The sequence below is a fragment of the Xenopus laevis genome, chromosome 4L, assembly GCF_017654675.1.
Source record: "Xenopus laevis strain J_2021 chromosome 4L, Xenopus_laevis_v10.1, whole genome shotgun sequence".
Taxonomy (NCBI): domain Eukaryota; kingdom Metazoa; phylum Chordata; class Amphibia; order Anura; family Pipidae; genus Xenopus; species Xenopus laevis.
This window is the reverse complement of record NC_054377.1, coordinates 120654125-120673769: the sequence shown is the minus strand read 5'-3', so window position 1 is coordinate 120673769 and position 19645 is coordinate 120654125. Positions and strand designations below refer to the sequence as shown.

The 19645-nt window shown below is 41.5% G+C and overlaps 2 protein-coding genes across 7 annotated transcripts; one reads left to right on the top strand and one right to left on the bottom strand.

Annotated features, from left to right (window-relative positions):
* Nucleotides 1–86: 86 nt before the first annotated feature.
* nog4.L (noggin 4 L homeolog) lies at nt 87–1400 on the bottom strand. The gene has a single exon (XM_018257189.2). It carries the CDS (start codon nt 952–954, stop codon nt 214–216), a length of 741 nt encoding a protein of 246 aa, XP_018112678.1. The 5' UTR covers nt 955–1400; the 3' UTR covers nt 87–213.
* Nucleotides 1401–3956: 2556 nt separating this feature from the next.
* XB5765667.L (uncharacterized XB5765667 L homeolog) lies at nt 3957–18819 on the top strand. 6 transcript variants are annotated; one of them, XM_041590734.1, is made up of 11 exons: nt 4102–4272; nt 6668–6770; nt 8778–8883; nt 9129–9218; nt 13200–13346; nt 13424–13633; nt 13722–13904; nt 14358–14489; nt 14573–14677; nt 14972–15101; nt 18018–18819. In XM_041590734.1, the coding sequence occupies exons 4-11, from the start codon at nt 9170–9172 to the stop codon at nt 18103–18105; spliced, it is 1044 nt and encodes a 347-aa protein (XP_041446668.1). In that variant the 5' UTR covers nt 4102–4272; nt 6668–6770; nt 8778–8883; nt 9129–9169; the 3' UTR covers nt 18106–18819. The 6 variants fall into 6 exon arrangements, with proteins under 6 accessions (XP_018114378.1, XP_018114376.1, XP_018114377.1 ...); XM_041590733.1 differs by having other exon boundaries at nt 9129–9245; XM_018258889.2 differs by lacking the exons at nt 4102–4272; nt 8778–8883 and adding an exon at nt 3957–4095.
* The last annotated feature ends 826 nt before the right edge of the window (nt 18820–19645 follow it).

The window sequence follows — 19645 nt, the reverse complement described above, 5'->3', positions numbered from 1 at the left end:
CCCAAGTTGTCATCTTTCCAGTTTAAAAGGCAGTAGTGGAAGAGTCTCCCATGCACTTGGCTGAAAAATGATACCTAGGATACAATAAAAAATAATTTTATTTCACAGTTGTTAAAATAAATTTCCCATTAGATTTCTGAGGAATGGAATGTTAATGACAAGCAGGTATATAGTAGCATTGGTATGGGATAGTCTCCTTTGCACTCCTGTCACTCATCTGCAGGTACATTTGCATGCAGCCACTACTGGGTAGGGTACCTGCCTCCAGGTGCATTGCTGTGTGGCCCAGCCCAAGCCAGTGTCCTTCATCCAGCAGTGCCAGGCCAGCAGTTTAATCTGTGTAAATTGTGCTTGTCTGCATGCCATGCCAGGTGGCCAAGAGCAGGCAGTGTTAGTCCCATCACAGTCTGTGTGTCGCACCCATCTTGGCCAGAAAACTGTTCCAAGGTCCACCCATGTTGATGTGAGTTGGCAGCTGGCTCTCTGCACCAACCACTGACGAATTTCATTCTGGATATTCTGGCTAGCGTTGGCAGATAGCTCTGTTGGCAATTGTAAAGAATCAAAATTCAAACCTTGAACCTCCTGAGCCAGCTTTTTGCGGTACCGACTTGCACCATCATATAGGTCCTGACTGAGTGTAGAAAGCAGACTTGTGCTATAATCTGCAGGTTGCTCCACAGACATCCAGAAAGGATCAAACGAAGATCCAAGGAGCCGAAGTAGTCTGGAAACACGTAGGTGCTTGGGTTTGGGAGAATAGTGGTAGTCTTGAGGAGACAAGGATAGGCTGTAAGGGCGAGTACCAGAGGAGAGTTGGCGGCGGAGTGACCCAATATCCATGTCTTTCTGGGTCCGATTATGGGGCTCGAGATCATTTGTTGGGGCGCAGATTGCTGTTGGCCCCCAAGTCCCAAGAGTCATCAGCCATGATATAACTAGTATGTGTACCATTATTCCTGTCTTGGAGATTATAGAAGTGAGTATCTTTGCTTATTGATGCACTTAAGGCTCCTTAATTTTGCAGTATACTCGTCTTTTTCTTCTGCTTCCTTTTGTCCTTTTTTATAATCTTTGCCTTGTATGTAAATCTTATTCCTGTGCCCTGTTCCTCCTTTACTCCTGTTCACTCACTGCAGTCTGCCTGTCTCCGCTTTCTTGTCTGACTTGTAGTCCCCGGTTATTGCCCTCCCCTCTTCTCTTGTACTGTAATCTCGAAATCCTTGGCAGCATTTTCAATTACTCCCTTTTCCTATCTCTCCGTCTCCCCTCTCACCCTCATTAACTGTTATGTCTCACTTAAATGAAATTGGACAGTAAATGAATCTAGTTTCATTGGGTTTCATTATTATGAAAATAATGAAAAACGATTTTATTGCAATTCTTTCTCTGCAGTCTGTGACTTCACACAACATTATTTGAACACCACTAGCTTGGAGAGAAAGTATGACTGTGTGTAACTTTACTAACCTGGTACCTTCTCCCTATGAGAGGTTTTCCTACTTTTTCCAATATAAAATGGTTCTGTTACTATGTTCTCCTGCTGTATCCTTTTTGTCTTATAATACCTACCTCATATCATTCACTTCCCACCTACAACTCCTGGTCTGTGGGACACTACGATGTGGGAGGACCTTGGGAAGTCACCCCTACATGCACCCACCCCTTAGACAGCACTCATTAAATACATCATTGTAGTAATAAAATTGTAGGTACATAAAGATTTTGCTCCTGAAATATCCCTACTATTAAGCCATTTTATCTGACTTCAGGGGGAAAAAAACTTGCCCAGTTGGCAAAATAGCCAGAAGCACCCAAGGGCAGAATGAGATTTTACCTATGGTCTTTGTAATTTGTATGGGGTCAGCTCCTCTCCTTCATAAAATGTATCCTTCAGACCTATGCAACGTCAGCTGGAAGGTTTTTGGCCCCTAATTTAAAATTAATGGGAACTCTTCTTCCAGAATGGAACTGCATTTCACTTGTGTTTTTGGTTTTAATAGAGAGTTAGGGGAACAATATACCACCTTTTTTCCAAAAACAAATAGCTGCAGTGCCAGTCTTTTGATCTTGCTGAACAGTAGTGATGTGCGGACCAACCCGATACCCATGGAACCCGCAGGTCGGGCGGGTTCGGGTCAACCTCGCACTGCTCCTCGCCACCTTCAAATGCCGCCTTCCGGCTTCTGGTTTATAGTCTTGCGTCTGCTCGCCCCGCCCCTTTTGTGACATCATTGTGACATCATCGGCGGGGCGGCGCGGGTCTATAAAAGGACCCCGGAAGCGCGGGTGCGGGCTGGAGCAGGGCGGGTTAGGGTTGGATGCAGGTCAGGAAAACCCTGACCCTCACATCACTACTGCACAGCAAGTTGCCATTAAAGGAACAGTAACACCAAACAATGAAAGTGTTTTAAAGGAATGACAATATGCGGTAGTGTTGCCCTGCACTATTACAACTGGTGTGTTTGTTTCAGAAAATCTTCTATAGTTTATATAAACAAGCTGCTATGTACCATGGGGCAGCCATTCAAGCACAGGATACAGAGTAGATAAGTTCTGAAGAATTCCATTGTATACTACTCAGCTTATCTGTTATCTCCTGTTTATTCTGTGCCTTTTCTTCTTTTTCAACTTTGAATGGCTGCCCCCATGGCTACACAGCAGCTTAGTTATATAAACTATAATAGAGTTTGTGAAGCAAACACATCAGTTGTAACAGTGCAAGGTAACTACATTATATTGTCATTATTTTAAAGGAGAATTCAACCTGTAATAAAAAAAACCCCTCTCCCTAGCCCAAGTAGACGCCCAAGTAGACGCCCCTCCCTCCTCCCCCCAGCCTACCTGCCCCCCGGGCAAATGCCCCTAATTTTTTACTCACCCTCCGTGCAGATTCTGGGCTCTGAGTTCACGGCAGCCATCTTCTTTCTTCAGTCTTTTTTGGAAGTTTCAGCACATGCCATCTTCTTCTCTTCGGTCTTTATTGGGAAGTAAGTTCCGTATCGGCTCATGTGAAGTTGGAGCAGTCTTCAGGTTTTTGTCAACTGCGCATATGCCCAAAGTCGCACAAATTTTCGAACATTTTCGTGACTTTCGGCGCATGCTCAGTTGTTTGGGACCGGAAATTTACTCCAACTGCGCATGCCCCGAAAATGCCATCAATACACGAAAGATTACCAAAGAAGAAGATGGCTGCCGGGAACTCCGAGGCCAGAATCTGCACGGAGGGGTGAGTAAAAAAATTAGGGGCATATGCCTGGGGGGCAGGTAGGCTGGGGGGAGGAGGGAGGGTGTCTATCCAGGGTAGGGGGGAGGGTTTTTTTTTATTACAGGTTGAATTCCCCTTTAAAACTTTTACATTTTTTGATGTTACTGCTCCTTTAAATCAGTTAGAACATGACGGTTTGAGACTTTAGGTGGCCATACACATAGAGACCCGCTTGTTTCGGTTTTCATCGGGTCTTCTTCTGGCGCTTCAGTGATTTTTGCATGAGCCGATACGGAACTTACTTCCCGATAAAGACCGAAGAGAAGAAGATGGCTGCCGTGAATCTGCACCAAGGGGTGTGAGGGGTGTGTGCGCATACACGCCCGAAAAAGGGACGTATCGGCAGGGAGAATCCTGCAGATCTGGCCTGGCGGGCCCACTTGAGCCGGGGGCCCAACAAGTTTTTTTACCGGTGTCCCAGTCCGACCCTGTTCTTGTTGTTCTTTTTATTTCCAAAATGTTGGGCGGTATGAAATAGATTTAGGAACTTAAGGTATCAATTACTTACAAAAGCAGACCTATCTATGAAAAATGATCAGAGGTAACTTTTAATGTACATTAATATTTTGAAAAGTTTTTAGTGTCAGTGTTGTAACAGCAGAAATGGGCAGGGGCTTGAAGTTATACCCCACTTCCTGTAACAGAAATGTAGCATCACGTGACGTGTTTGTTCAGCTACTAATTAACGCAGAGCCTCGCCACTAGGTGGCGCTGTGGTAAACGACACTTGTTTCATCAAGGTCATCCTGTCAGACACAGCTTCTCTTTAGTCGATGTTTAGGGACGTGACGCAGTGACGCTACAGATTAGTGCCTCTCGTGCGTCAGGTGAATGATTCAGATAGAATTTGTTTTATTATATCGTTAAATCGCTGTGTGATTTTGAAGTTGGAGGTTACGTCACTAGCGGGACTTTTCAACGCTGCTACGTTGTATGTGGAGAAGATTGTGGGAGCAGTAGTTCATATATGCGAGGCTGTATGTTTACCGCTATGAAAGCAAATGGTAATAGTGCAATTGAATCTGCCAATTAGAAGACGGTCGCCTTTACTGTTTGAGTCGCATGAGCTATTCTCATAGGGCGACACCTTGTGGTCACACTTACACAGTGCACTTATAGTGTCTCCATGGAAACGAGGCCTTTATTGGCTGCTCACTTGTACATTCAGCTCCGACTCATAAATGATTATTGGCTGAAGAGACTGTTCTGTCAATGGAGCCACTGGGTGGGCTGGGACACTTTCACATCTCTTGTGGGGCCACATTGTATCCCTGAGACTTGTATTAGGGCAGGCCATAAGGAGAAATAATTGCAATAAGAACAGTGGCTATGGTGAGGGTGCTTTCATGACTATACAGCATGCGCTTCTTTATAGCGAGGATGGGAATCTGTGTCCCTTAATGGCGGCCACAGACATTGCAATTATGATCTTTCCAAGAAAGATTGTTTGTTTCAATACGTGTAGAGCTGAATCGTTAGATATACAGGTAGAAACAACAGAATTCTACCTGTATCTGACGATTAAGCACTAACAATGGCAAATCGTCTGAAAATCTGTTTCGTACAATATTATTGGTGCGTCTATGTCCCTTAACTCTCTGTTCCATTGTCCGGACTCACCTTGCAATGTGGGTTGTACAGCCCTGATTCATCTTAGCTGGGGGGCACCGCCTCCCTGTATTATAAGTCCCGCCCCTCCAACATCTGCCCAGGGTTGGACTGGGGGGCCCACCGGGCCGCTGCCCAGGGCCCCCCATCCGGGCCCCTACCCCCTGTTATGACACGCCGAGTCGGCTCGGCACATCACAACAGGGGGTAGGGGCCGACTCGGCGCGCATGTATAAAAGCCGGAGCGCATGTTTAAAAGCTGGCACACATGCACTAACGGCGTCACTCAGCGCGCATGCGCATTTGGCTCTGCGCAGGAAAACAGTTTTGGGATACAATCCGGAGAGGGGTGTCTGGCCGGGGGCCCACCGGGTTTTTCCCTGGTGCCGGGCCAGTCCGACCCTGCATCTGCCGCAATGTGTTGCAAATGAGAGATTTGCCACTAGGGTTGCCACCTTTTTATAAAATCACCACCGGAAGGTGGTGGGCGCGGGAACAAAAGGGGCGGGCTGTGATGTAAAAGTGGCAGGATGTGATGTAAAATGGGGTGGAGTCACAGAGCGCAATGGCCAGAAGGCAGAGAAAAGGTACGTTTTGCGCAGATTGGGGGCGGCCAAGGGCTTTTGTTAGGGGTATTACAAATTTACATTGATGGTAAACTTGTAATACCGGCCTTGGCAGGTGTTTTACCGGCTAGGCCAGTAAAATACCGGCCGGGTGGCAACTCTATCTGCCACTAAAGGAGAACTAAGCCCTAAACATGAATATGTACATGAATGAAATATTTTATATAATGAACTTACTGCCCAGCCTAAATGTTCAGCATCTCTATAACAGTAATGATCCAGGTCTTCAAAGTTGTGGATTTTGTTAGACATTTGCACATGATTAGTCTGGGCAGCTGTTGAGAAGCTAAGTTTAGGGGTGATCTCAATTTATCAAACGAAAAATGAGGCTGGCCTGTCATAGAAGCAAATGCTACAAGGCTGATGATTTAATTCTGATGTACATTGCACTGGTTTGTGAGCCGCCATGTAATGGATATGAATGAATTGCTAATCATCTTATATTTGATATGTACTGTATATTGATTGTGAGTGGGTCCCTAAGCTCAGTAAGTGACAGCAGCACAGAGCATGTGCAGTGAATCAGCAGAAAAGAAGATGGGGAGCTACTGGGGCATCTTTGGAGAGACAGATCTTTACTGCTAAAGGACTGTGGTTGCCTTGGGCTGGTACAGAAACCCAAAACCTACATATCCTACTTCATTAGTTAAGCTTTAGTTCTTCTAACATGGAGAACAGACACATAGTTGCAAATGTAACATGTTAACAGTTCCTTATTTTTTCACAAGTACAAAGAGTGGCCAAATGACTGATCAATATGACCCACTATAACCTTTTCTACAGAATGTAACTAAGTAAAGTGGATATCAAGTACTGGCATCGTTTATATTACAGTCAAAATACCTCAATGTATAAGTGCAAAATAAGCTTTTGTTTATTTGTGTGAAATACACTTACACACAGTAGAGAATGTTGGCATAATGTACAGTTCAACAACATGATCAACCTATGTGTAAAAGTATCACCAAGGACTATACAATATTGTTATTTAGGGACACACAGTAGAGATTCCCTAATTGGCCAAGCTGCTTCACTGTCGCCTGATGTCTTCTCTCGAAGTCTGTTCCTGTGCTCTATTGTTTGTCAGACAGACATTTAAATATATCTCTACATGTTTGAGTCCAGTGCACCCTCCATAGTAACTTCATTCTGTGTTTGTTCTTAGGTCACAGAGAAGATGGCAGGGCAGGGACCGAAGCCAAGGACTGCTAAAAAGCAAAAAAAAATACCCAAAAGACGCAAACGCTTGGAAAAGAGGGAGGTTCAAGGTTAGAGAAAAATAACAGGAATTGATTAAATGTAATTGTGTTGCTGAGCCCTCAATAAAAAAAATATGAGAGCATTTCAGTTGCCAGGGCTTTATCATTCAGTGTATATGCACATAGTTCTTGACATGAGTGACAGGTAATACAATACCTTGTAGTCCAAATCCTCACATGTAGTGTTATCCAAAGATTATTTAAAAGAATAGGATTGAAGCAGAAACTAGCTGCAATTTTACCTTTATTGGTCACAAATGGTTACTGATAAAGGTAAAATTGAGGCTAGTTCCTGCTTGAAGCGTGCGCTTTCACTTAGGGGCAGATTTATCAAGGGTCGAAGTGAAAATTCAATATTTTATTTTTTATATCTCTTTATTTATGATTGTTTTTCAATAAAAAATAAAAAACAATTGAAGCAAAAACATAAGTAAATCCAAAGTAAACAAAAAAATACCAAAAAGTACAGAAATCATAACAATGGCTTGGATAGTGGTTAGTAAATGGAACTCTTTTTTTTTTCTCATAGAGGATAATAAATCACAGGCATTGTAGAGTATTTTCTAATACAAGCCAACTAGTACAATAACAAAGTATCACAGTAGAACTTTAATCTATCTGAGCTTCCGTAGCAGATAGGAGACCCAAGGGGCCCAAATTTCTGAGTGAATATCCAGAGTATCCTCCAAGAGAGCTGTAAGATAGTGCATATTTTGTATGTAATCAAGTCTCTGGCAGAATTGTAATAGCGAGAGTTTAGGAGCAACCCAATTCAGAGCTATAACCCATCTAGCAGCCGCTATTATTTGAGACATTAGTTTCCTATGAATGATCGGTAGTGACCGGTGCGGTAGGCAAAATAATGCTTCATCCAGATTAGGTAAAATCGTACTTCCAAATATTCAAATATTCGTGTCGCAATCTGGTATATTTGTGACCAAAAGGTCTGCACTATATTACAGTCCCACCATGTATGCATATAACTGCCTGGTTGTTGAAATCCAAATTTTTTTATGGCCAAAATTGTCAAATTTGACTAGGGAATTGTTAAAATCCGATTCAAGTTTTTTAAAAGATTCAAATTAGATTTTCGAGATTTATCATACACTGGCCCTTTAAGAACTCAAATTCGCCACCTTAAACCTGCCGAATTGCTGTTCTAACCTAAGACGTCCTGGGATCAACTTGGAGTTATTTACAGCCTTCCTGGCATCGAATCAAGTTTTTTAAATCCAAAATGAATTCAATTAGAGTTTGCGGGTCGATCCTATTCACCTGAGTTTCAAAAATTATTATTTTTTTAATAGATTGCAATTGGTTGAATTTCGAGTTCATGGGAGTTTAAAATAACTCCCATGAACTCGAAATTCGACCCTTGAAAATCTGCCCCTTAAAGTTTGAAATTTTGGTTCATTCATTGTACATGGGACCTGTTATCCAGAATGCTCGGCACCTGGGGTTTTCTGGATTAAGGATCTTTCCGTAATTTAGATCTTCATACCTTAAGTCTACTAGAAAATCATGTAAATGTTAAATAAACCCAATAGGCTGGTTTTGCTCCAATAAGGATTAATTATATCTGCGTTTGGATCAAGTACAAGCTATTGTACTGTTTTATTATTAGAGAGAAAAAAGTAGTAATTTTTCAAAAATTTGGATTATTTCATTATAATGGAGTCTATGGGAGATGCCCTTTCTGTAATTCGGAGGTTTCTGGATAACGGGATTCCGGAGAACGGATCCTATACCTAAATTTAAAAACAACTGCAGGCAGACCAACTGCCATTACATAAAAAGAACTCACACCCTTTGATTTGATTTACATCTAATGATGTCAGACATAATTTTGGACTATGAGGTCAATGAAGTATGGACTGTGTGACTGAGTGGTGCTATATTTCATTGTATTAGTCAGAGCCACCTGGTAATGTTATAAGTAGCCCAAGTTCATTGGTTTTAAAGAATAATGACAGTTCTTTGAATTCCATTTTTAATTGTCTTATTTTGGAACTACAGATGCTTCAAATCTGTAGCGTGGCTCATTAAGGGGCCCTGAAGACCTGCTGGATTACAGATGATCTGTCCTTTCCCAAACTGTACCTGTGACACATCGTATTCTCAGGTGTTTGATGCTGCAGCTTCTCTTTACTTGCTGGAGTTCTGATCATTCAGGCTGTTATCATGAACAAATGAAACAGTAGAAGATGGCCATGCATATTTATGGCCACTCATATTTGTTTGTTGGCCAGCAGCCCGATCAGTTGGATACTATGCATGGCCACCTTTAGAGATTACATTTTCTCCGACAGTGTTGACAGTAGCTCCATTTATACAATGTTATTTACATTTATCTTTTTTGTCGTGTAGGTGATCCTGCCCCTGATAAAGTCCTGAAATCACCTAAACGTATGCCAAGAGAAAGAAAACGTGGAATAAGTAAAGCCTTTCCAGATGAAGGTGCTACAACAGCCAATTCAGAAAACTGTGAGAATGAGGTTACTTTAAAGGGATACTGTCACGGGAAAACATGTTTTTTTTTTTTCAAAAAGCATCAGTTAATAGCGCTGCTCCAGCAGACTTCTGCACTGAAATCCATTTTTCAAAAGAGCAAACTGATTTTCTTATATTTAATTTTTAAATCTGACATAGGGCTAGACATATTGCCAGTTTCCCAGCTGTCCCAGTCATGTGACATCTGATAAACTTCAGTTACTCTTTACTGCTGCATTGCAAGTTGGAGTGATGTCACCTCCTCCCTTCCCTCCCCAGGCAAAATGACCTGAGATGGCTACCAACACACCAATATTATAACTAAAAGAAATTCACTTATTGGTCCAGGAATGACATTTTATAAGATAGAGTGAATTATTTGGAGTGTAATTTTGGAATAAAAACTAAACCATAAAAATCATGACAGAATCCCTTTAATGTGTTATTTATATTGGTTCCTTGCCTTATCCACCTCCTGTCAGGAGAGCATGACTCCTCTCCCAGCTCTCCATTTAAAACTCATAACCCTTTGAAGTCTCTTGTTTCATATTTAGTTGCTGTTTTCTTAACTGATGCTCAGTAGCCAACCCCTTCCAATACTTGTAGAAATGCGGAGTTTTGTATGCACAACCTATTGTTTTCAGAATCAGATCTGCAGACAAAGAGCCTATTCCCAGTAAGTCTAATACAGTCAACTCCTAAATCAAACCCCAACAAAGTGTTGTTTCAACCATTTAAAAATGAAGATTATAAGGCAGATTTGGCCAAACCTGGGAATCATAGTTTAACAACATTGGGGGGGGGGGGGATTGAAGGTTGCCTGCATCAGTTTTAAGCCCTGTCAACTATCTGTAAGTGTTACAGTAAGTTTAGTCATAAGCAGTCATTCGGCTTATACTTGCAAACCAACAAAGAATTTTACAAGACTTCACAGTCCTTTAAAGGGGTTGTTCACCTTCAATCAACTAGTTGTTTTCAGATAAATCACCAGAAATAACAACTTTTTCCAATTACTTTCTATTCTCTATGTGTCTATGTGCCGTTTTTCTAATATTGAAGTGTAAAGTGTAATTTTTCACCTTCTAAAGCAGCTCTGGGGTGGGGGGTCGCCGACACTGTAAACTGTTCTAAATGGATACATTTAGTTGATACATTTCTTATCTTTGTACCAACTGAGCAGAATCTCTGGGTTTCATTGCAGGCAGCTATTAGAATTGATACAATAGTTGCTAATACTACAGAGATGTTGCTGAGAAATGTATCAATTAAATGTTGCAAAATTGTAACAGTTTAGAATCTGCACCTGAATTACTGAGCTGCCAGACTCAAACACCAGAGACAGGAACATTCAACTTTAAACTTAGATTTTGAAAAAACAGTAAAAAATAAATAATGGAATGTAATTGAACAAAAGTCTTTATTTCTGGGGAACAATCTGAAAACAACTGAACTGAAAAAAGTGTTTGGAAGGTGAACAACCTCTTTAAGGGAGAAATCAACCTTTTCTGAAAAAAACCCGTACCCCCCACCCCAGGTAGACCCCCCAGGCTAACTACCCCACCCCCTGGGGAGATGCCCAATGCTTACCACTCACGCAGATTCTTCCAGCTAAGTTCCACGCGTCCATCTTCTGCGTCCTAGGTAAGCTGACTGCGAGATCGGTATTTCTGCGCATGCGCAGTTGGAGCAGTTTGTCGGTTTGCGCAACTGCGCATTTGCGAATCTCCCAGTCAGCTTACCGAGGATGCAGAAGATGGACGCGTGGAACTTCACTGGAAGAATCTGCCGCGAGGGGTAAGTATGGGGCATCTCCCCGGGGGGGTAGTTAGCCTGGGGAAGGGGTGAAGGGGGTCTACCCAGGGTGGGGGGTGGGGGTTTTTTTCAGAACAGGTTGAATTCTCCTTTAAGTGGCCAGGTTCAGTCAGTAACAGTTTGTACACTGACCAGTAGATGGCATCATTGTCCAAATAATGGAAAGCAAGTCATTATATGAATGTAGTAAAGAGATCCACTGTTACATCTATTCCACAGTATATGTAAAATCATGCTGGAATATTCAATGCTAAAATATCATTAAGCCATTGACAAGTAGCTGGCACAATAAACAAAACACTGACGTAGTTTTCCGATATGGTATTAAGTGAATCCCCTTAAACAGTTTGGCATAAATTCTACATCTAAAACTCTACCTAAAGGATGCAGCACCTTTCTTCCATGAGAATTTACATCACTAATTATTTGTTACAGGTACACAACATATACAGCTGTCAAAACTCAATTCCCATGCCTTATTTACTAAACCTCAGTGTGGCGTGTGCTCATGTGTAGTAACTACTGTTCTCCCCATGATACAACAACCAGATTGCCTGAAAATATCATTTTGTGTATGAGAAATCTTACAGTTATTACCAAGCTTATACACATGGCTAAACATCTAAAAATAATATATATATTTATAATTTTGTTTTTTTTTGGACCAGTAGATGGTGCTCATTCCATTTTATTTTTCTAACGGATCGTGCAGCTCTTTAGTAGCTCTAGTTCTGCTTATGAAAGTCACTTTAGCTCCACGGTGTAGATACTTATGTCAATCTGTTTTACTTATTTATTCATTGATTATTTATTATTATTGCAACAATTACAGTACAAACATTTAGGTTATGCAAATTGAAGGTGCAAAGTTTACTAAAGGTCTAGTCACCTTTACCAGCCAATCAGCAGGTAGCATTTACTGGTCACCTGTTTAAAAGCAAACATCTTATTGGATGCTATGGTTTAGTGCACCATTGCAATCATTGTGCCTTTTATTACATAAGGGGGATATAATTTAATGCTCAGTATATGTCTCTAATGACAAAGGCATCAGCATAACTCTAGCCATGTATGGCACAGACTGTGGTTGAACATATGTTACTGTGTAAATGCAAGCAAGTCGTCTGGCTGAGAATCAGTAGCACCTTCCGTTTGGGCCTTCCAAAAGCTGTGGTCTATCACATGCTCCCAATGTTACCCCACAGTAGAGGTGCATAGTGCATGTGCGAGTGCTGAACTAGACACTCCATGAGCTCAGTATTGGGAGAGAGCACCAGATACAACAAGTACATGACAGTAACAAGTATAGATTGCCTGATCGGAATAATGCTGGCATGAAACTCTGTTCATGGGGATAGGACAGAAGCTGACACAAGTTCAAGAGAGACCATTGTCTTTTGTATTGTAAGTGCATTGTAAATACCACTAATAGCAATATATAACTATACTAGCTGCCCTGTCTCACACCTTTTTTACTTCATATTTATCTAATGTGGCATCACAGGGACATGATCATTTTTAAGCTTTAATTAGTGGAAACTGTTCCCCAAAATCTATGTCTCCCAAATTCTTATGATTATGTTTATAATTAAGGTTGCCACTGTAAAGCACAGGGCCTGCATTATAAATGGTAATCTGAATGGCACAGACTGTCCACCATTGAGGTGACTGGGGAACTGCTGAACCAAAACACACTAATGGGGGGGGGGGTCTATCGAAGGCCTAATTGGGAGAGCAGTTTTATTTCAGAAACTGATTGGAGGTATTGTGTTTGATAGTCCAGATAATGATGAAACACACTATCTCATGGAGTGAGGGGGTGTAAATCCCTGTTAGAGAAATCTCCATGAACTGCAATATAACACATCCTTCTTTTTTTTTTTTAGTAGCCTCATAAATAGAAAGATCAATCCACACCCACGTACTTAGAATGCACTCTGCACAAATCCCTGGCTACCTGGGGAGCATGCTTTACATGCAGCGCTGTGCTAGTCTCACAGTACATGTTCTAAAAACAATTTATTTCTCACTGATGATTTTACCATTAGCATTGCTATCCAGAATGATTGATATGCAATATGTGATCTCAGGATTGCAGGAGACCTAACATTAACATGATTTTAAACTATTTTGTAGACACAAGCCAGAACCCCAAGAGAAGAAAGAGAGAGAAACAGAAAGCTGAAATGCCAAGTGCAAACGAGGAGAAGGAAGGCACATTTGAAAGTTCCAAGAAAAGGAAGAATTCGAAAAAATTTGTGGGGGCACATGTTTCCATACAGGGTATGCTGCAGTTGTACCAAATCATGTATAAAATTCCTTGCATCTGTAATGAATCATGGGCTCTTATTGTTTTATAGGAGGGATATGGAACGCTGTGCTAGTTGCCAGGCAGATTGGGGCTAGTGCCATAGGTATGTTTTTGGGGTCACAGAGGACCTGGAAAAGCAAAACTCTCGATGACAAGGCAGCTGAGCGGTTTCAAAGAACCTGCAAAGAGCTAGGATTCCAGTCTCACTATATCTTGCCACATAGTCCCTATTTGATGAATTTGGGATCCCCTAAATCAGGTGAGGTCAGCTTTATTTCCAGAGCTCTCCCTGCACTCACAATACCCGAGGTCCATAGCATGTATAGTCTTCCTCCGTGTATTCACAGATGTGCTTCAGAAGAGTCGTGCTATGCTTGTGGATGAGTTGCACAAGTGCCACCAGCTGGGTCTTACAATGTACAATATCCACCCTGGGTCCCGTGTTGGTGCTATATCTGTCAACAGGTGTCTGGAGCTCATTGCTGATGGAATCAACCTTGCCCACTCTCAGATTCCAGGGGTCACTGTGGGTAAGTGTCCTTCATGTGTCTTTTCCTATGTCCAGTAGCTTGCAGCTCAATCATTTTATAGTCAGTCCTTATTTATCCTTCATTTAGAGTGAAGTTAGAAATCCCCACAGTCCACTAACGTGAAATTCCGCCACTCTCTATTCATTTCTATGGGATTTTTAAAAGAGCATTTATCAGTGGGTGAAAGTGGAAGTTCACCCTTTGATAAATATGCCTTTAAAAATCCCATAAAAATGCAGATTGGTGAAATTTTGCTCTAGTGGACTGTGGTGATCTCTAACTTCACTCTTTGATAAATATACCCCTATGTATCTCTTCACAACCACTGACTGGTCTGAACAATTCTCATCTTCTCTATTCCTGTATTAGCAACTGTCCCTCTAGCACTGCCTCTGTCTGTCCTAGCAACACCTGATGTGTAAGTATTTATCCACGGTTTATTCTCTTACTCAGTACTGGAGAATATGAGCTGTCAGGGTAGTACAGTTGGTGGACTGTTTGAGGAGCTGCGTGGAATTATAGACCTTGTTGTAGATAAATCTCGCATTGGAGTATGCCTTGATACATGTCATGCTTTTGCTGCAGGTGAGTGGCAAATATGTTTTTTTTTTCATGTTAGTCCTGCAAAGATAGGTCTTCCTAACCTCTTGATTCACATATTTCTGCAGGTCATGATCTCTCAAAGAAGGCTGGACTTGAGAACATGCTGGATAAATTTAGTACGGTTGTTGGTCTTTCCTTCCTAAAGGCCATACACCTAAATGATTCCCAAGGTTAGCTAGTGTTTATGAACATGTGTCTACATGTTGGATTGATTGAGAATCGAATTAATCTGATATCATATTACATATGCTCTTAGGCTGTTTTTCAAAACTGTGCACAGCTGCTAGTTTGATTGACCCTAAAAACTAATAGCTATACATTAAAATGTTAAAAAACGAATGTATAAAATGTAATGTAATTGTACTGCTGCCTACATTATACAATATCTGCAAGGTGTACCCTGTTTATACAGCTTAGGCTCCAGTGAATTGTGATTCTTGCTTATCCTTCCCTTTTGATCACAGGAGAAGTTGGCTGCAAGCTGGATCGCCATGAAAAAATTGGGCATGGTCACATTGGGTTAGAAGGTTTCAGACACGTGATGAATGAGCCACGATTTAATGGCATTCCCATGATACTTGAGACTCCCCTCAGGTATGTACACCTCAAAGAGGGGGGGGCTACTCTGGAGAAATCATACTTTTATTTAATTGGATGTGTAGGTATATAAGATGACATAAGAGTTGAATTCACAGATTGTCTTTAAGGACTAGTAATTGAAAGGGGAAAGAGCTGCTGTTTACTGTATTGCAAAAAAAAAAGCAAATTTGAGCAAACATTTACTTTATCTGCCAGTGATCCAGTTCAATAAAGTATTATTATTAACATGTATTTATGTAGCACCAACATATTTCGCAGCACTGACAGTTTAATAAATAATCCTCCCTGAAATGCTGGACCAGTTCAATATACTGTAAGTTTTGATACACCTATGAAATATGTACAGGTCTGTTTCATTCACCTTTAAATTGTTATATTGAGCTGTTAATGGTATTGGTATTCTGCAGAGGGTTATGGCACTGCTATGTGGGCTAAACTGTGGTCAGACACCCACCTCAGCTTAAAACAGATATCAAAATATATTGTTGTAATAATCAACCTACTGTAGGTTTTAGGACATTCACCATTAAATATCCACCTTACTGGCCTCCAGCAAACTTGCCACTAACCATTTGGGCGCAGTTGATTATGCTAGGCCGTAGGTTAAACTGGTTATTATGTCTATGTATCTATAGCCCCTAACCAAAGTAGGTAACAGACAACAACAGAAATGAGAATATATATATATATATATATATATATATATATATATATATATATATATATATATATATATATACAGGGCCGCCATTAGAAATCACGGGGCCCCGTACCACAAAATTTTTGGGGCCCCCTGGGCCCCGCCCACACTGACGACCAAGCTCCGCCCCATATCCCGCCCACTCCACATCGCAGTTAAAAGACCACACAGACATCAGCGCTAAAAAAGTAACCCCCCCCCACACAAGTTGTTAAAAGCTATTGATGGTCAGGGCCCCCTTATAAAAAATTGGGGCCCCAAAAAAAAAATTAAATTTTTTTTTTTTTTTTTAAAAACATTGGTGGCAGGGGCCCCCTTATAACCTTATAAGTTAAAAAAAACTTGGGGCCCCAACAAAAAAAATGTAAAAAAAACTAAAAAAAAACAAACATTGGCGGCAGGGGCCCCCTTATAAGTTAAAAACAAATTGGGACCCCAAAAAAAATGTAAAAAAAAAATTTTTTTGAAAAAAAAAACTGGTGGCAGGGGCCCCCTTACAAGTTAAAAAAAATTGGGGCCGCCAATTTTTTTTGTTTTAAAACAAAAACACACAAACTGGTGTTCAGTAGAATTGAACTCATGGCTTCAGTACTTCAACTTCGCCTCCTTTCGTGACTTCGGGTCTTTGCGCTGCTTCAGGACTTCAATTTCTGCTGTTTTCGTGACTTCGGGTCTTTGCGCTGCTTCAGGACTTCGGCTTCGGCTGTTTTCGTGACTTCGGGTCTTTTCGGCGCTTCATGACTTCGGGTCTTTTCGGTGCTTCGGGACTTCGGCTTTTTCCGTGACTTCGGGTCTTTTCGGCGCATCGGCTTTTTGGCACTTCCGCAAGAGGCAACGCAAGAGGCAAGACGTACGGCTCGGGCGCTCGTAAGGGGGGCCCGGATCTTCAAAAAATGCAGCGCTGCCGGGCCCCCCTTCATGCCCGGGCCCGGTACGCTTGTCCCCCTGATGGCGGCCCTGTATATATATATATATATATATATATATATATATATATATATATATATATATAGTGATACCCTATTTGAAAGCAGGATGTTCAACTGTTCTATGAATAAAGCTGAACACTATTGTTCATTCTGTTTTGTTTCAAACATATTTCTACGTGGGGCTGCCATTTTAGGGATGGCATCTCAATGGGTTCAGAAGCGCGGGGGACATGCGGGAGATTTGCTAGCTCTTTAAATCTCATGCATGCCAATCCCTGTGCTTTAGACCAGACCATAAGATTTGAGAATGTGTGGAGGGGGGAGGCGGGAAGGAGGAAAGGGGAGCAACAAGTGGTCCCAGCCTATGGCACCCTATGTATAAATCCAGCCCCTGGAATATCCACTGAAACAGTGTTCCAGACAACGGTCAAATGCTTAAATTTTAAAAATCAGAATCCTGTATAATGTCCTGTATAATAGCAGCGCTACAGCCCTAGTTGCTTTGTTTATAACCTGAGAGCATCTCTTTTACATTCCCTTTCAGCGCAGCAACACTACTAGCACTTGTGACCAAGATGTTACCTTGTATCTCATGACTTAGTACCCACTTCAGGAATTTGTTAAATAGGAAAAGCTGGTAAAGGCACATTTGGGAAACACTTTAACAAGCACTGTGTATAGTTGTTTATTGTGTATGTGTCAGATCCGTGCAGCAGGAAACTGAAACTACTGATCTGTGCAGCTAATGGCAGCACTGAAACATGCAGGACAGTCATCAAAATGCTATGTTTAGCACTGGAGGAGACAGGGAATAGGCAGATATAGGCCTCCTCTGTGGTTGTTAAAAAGTCACTATACCACATGTAAGATTTAGATTCCTGTACAGGTGCATAATGTAAGTATTGAGGCCAGTATAATATATAGTGTAGTATATGATTACTTTACTAGTGCTTTTCCACTCGGTTGCCTAGGCAGCCTAACAAACTGACACTAGCTTCCTTATTTGCTCCCTTACCTCTCCTAGTGTGTTACCATCTTCCTACAAGAAGCAAGGATGGCATAGTTCTGCAACCCAGGAGTAGGACTGGTTTTATGGGTTCAAGTGGAAATGATACATTTACAGACATACTTAACACCATTCCGACATAGGTATTACTGTATCCTGCGTTGGGATTTTAGACCTACCAATGCTGGACTGAACAATTTGTTTTTAAGTGCCTTATTATATAACAGGCCATGCATATTGTGTCATCTCTATTTTTTATCTCTTTTTCTTTGCAGCTCAGATGACCATGCTAAGGAGATCGACCTGCTGTATTCTCTGTGTGCAAAAGGTCGAGGAGCAGCAAAGACCAAGAGAAAGCGCTGATCCCACCCATCTCTTACTGCTTCTCAGCAGGTGTTATGACAACTGATCTTTCAACCCAAAGATGTAAGAATAGTCATTTGGTAAAAGTTGGGCAGTCCTGTTGGCTCAGAATATATCCAGTTAGTATTGTCAGTTATGTAATGATGTTAGTACCTGTTATAGAGACTGTAGAATTGGGAGAGGGTCCTAAAAGTGTTCCTAGTTGTTGATGAGGAACAACGAAGCTTAAAGCAGAAATAGAGCTCGGAAAGGGTGGGCTCATACATAGGTGTAACCTGCCTCATGTTGCCTCAGTATGTAGCCCAATTTAAATGTCTACATTCAATCACTGGACATGGCGAGAGCATAACGGGTGGGTTGCATTAAGCCTGTTATTTTTGGAGTATCGCTTACATTCGGTCACATCTTATTGTTGCTAAGTAAGGGTTTAGGGTGGAGTTGTGTCATTTCCATACAAAGCGCTAGACGCAGGTCAGTGATGCTGAACTATACTCTGTGGAGGCCGTGTAGAACCAGGGAATTCCCCCTTGCGTCCTGCACGGTGTCCAGTCTGTATTCCCAGCTCTTTCAGCAATGCTCATACAGTTATGCACAGTTAATGCTAAGTTCCATATACCATCTTTTACTTAAAGCTGAATTGTGTAAATACTGTATATTTCAGCATTCAGAGATGTTTGATCATTAAGCTGTAAGAATTAAAGATTTGATATGGAATCATACCGTTCAATGACAACTTGCTTTATCTTATACTTCACATATGGGAGTTAGTTTGCTTGGCTACATAGTGTGTTGTGGACCACATAGTAAGGCCTGTGTACATAAAGAATGTTTTACCTCTGTCTAGTAATACGGACATATTCCTACCATGATTCCTGATATTCCTATCATTATTCCTGATTTCTAGAAGTCCTTGTTTCACACATCACATTGACAATGTAGATATATGTGCAAGCTCAGCCGGTTCCAGCATTGTTATCTGATTAATATTAGAACAAACAGACACATATGAGAAGCAAGGACTCCACTCTCAGGGGCAAATTCACTAAAGCGCGAAGCGCCGAACGCTAGCGTTAATTCGCTAGCGTTGGCCATTTTCGCTACTGCGCAAATTCACTAACGAACGCTGGCGTAGTTTCGCTAGTGTTACTTCGCAACCTTACGCCAGGCGAATCTTCGCTAGCGGCGAAACTACGCAAATTCACTAACTTGCGCAGTGTAGCGAACGCTACCTTTTACACTAGACTTCCTTCGCCACCTCAGACCTGGCGAAGCGCAATAGAGTAGATAGGGATTGTTTAAAAAAAAGTAAATTTTTTTTCTAAGACCTAAAAAAACCCTGGCGTGTTTTCTACATGATGGCTGATAGGCTGAAAAAGATCGAAAATTTTTTGGGGCTCCCCTTCCTCCCCCCTACATTTCCTGACTCATGGCAACTTACCTAGACAGTGGGCACATGTGTAGGGCAAAATAAAAATTTTATTGGCTGATTTGAAGGTTTTCTAGGCATTTGTAGTGCAGATACGTGTTCCTCCATTGAAAT

Excerpts from the sequence above, each read along its gene's own strand:
- XB5765667.L (XM_018258885.2), top strand. Across the intron at positions 13,347-13,423 it reads GGCACATGTTTCCATACAGG|GAGGGATATGGAACGCTGTG; the intron begins GTATGCTGCAGT and ends ATTGTTTTATAG. Across the intron at positions 14,490-14,572 it reads ATGTCATGCTTTTGCTGCAG|GTCATGATCTCTCAAAGAAG; the intron begins GTGAGTGGCAAA and ends ATATTTCTGCAG.
- nog4.L (XM_018257189.2), bottom strand. The coding sequence starts at position 954 with ATGGTACACATACTAGTTATATCATGGCTGATGACTCTTGGGACTTGG.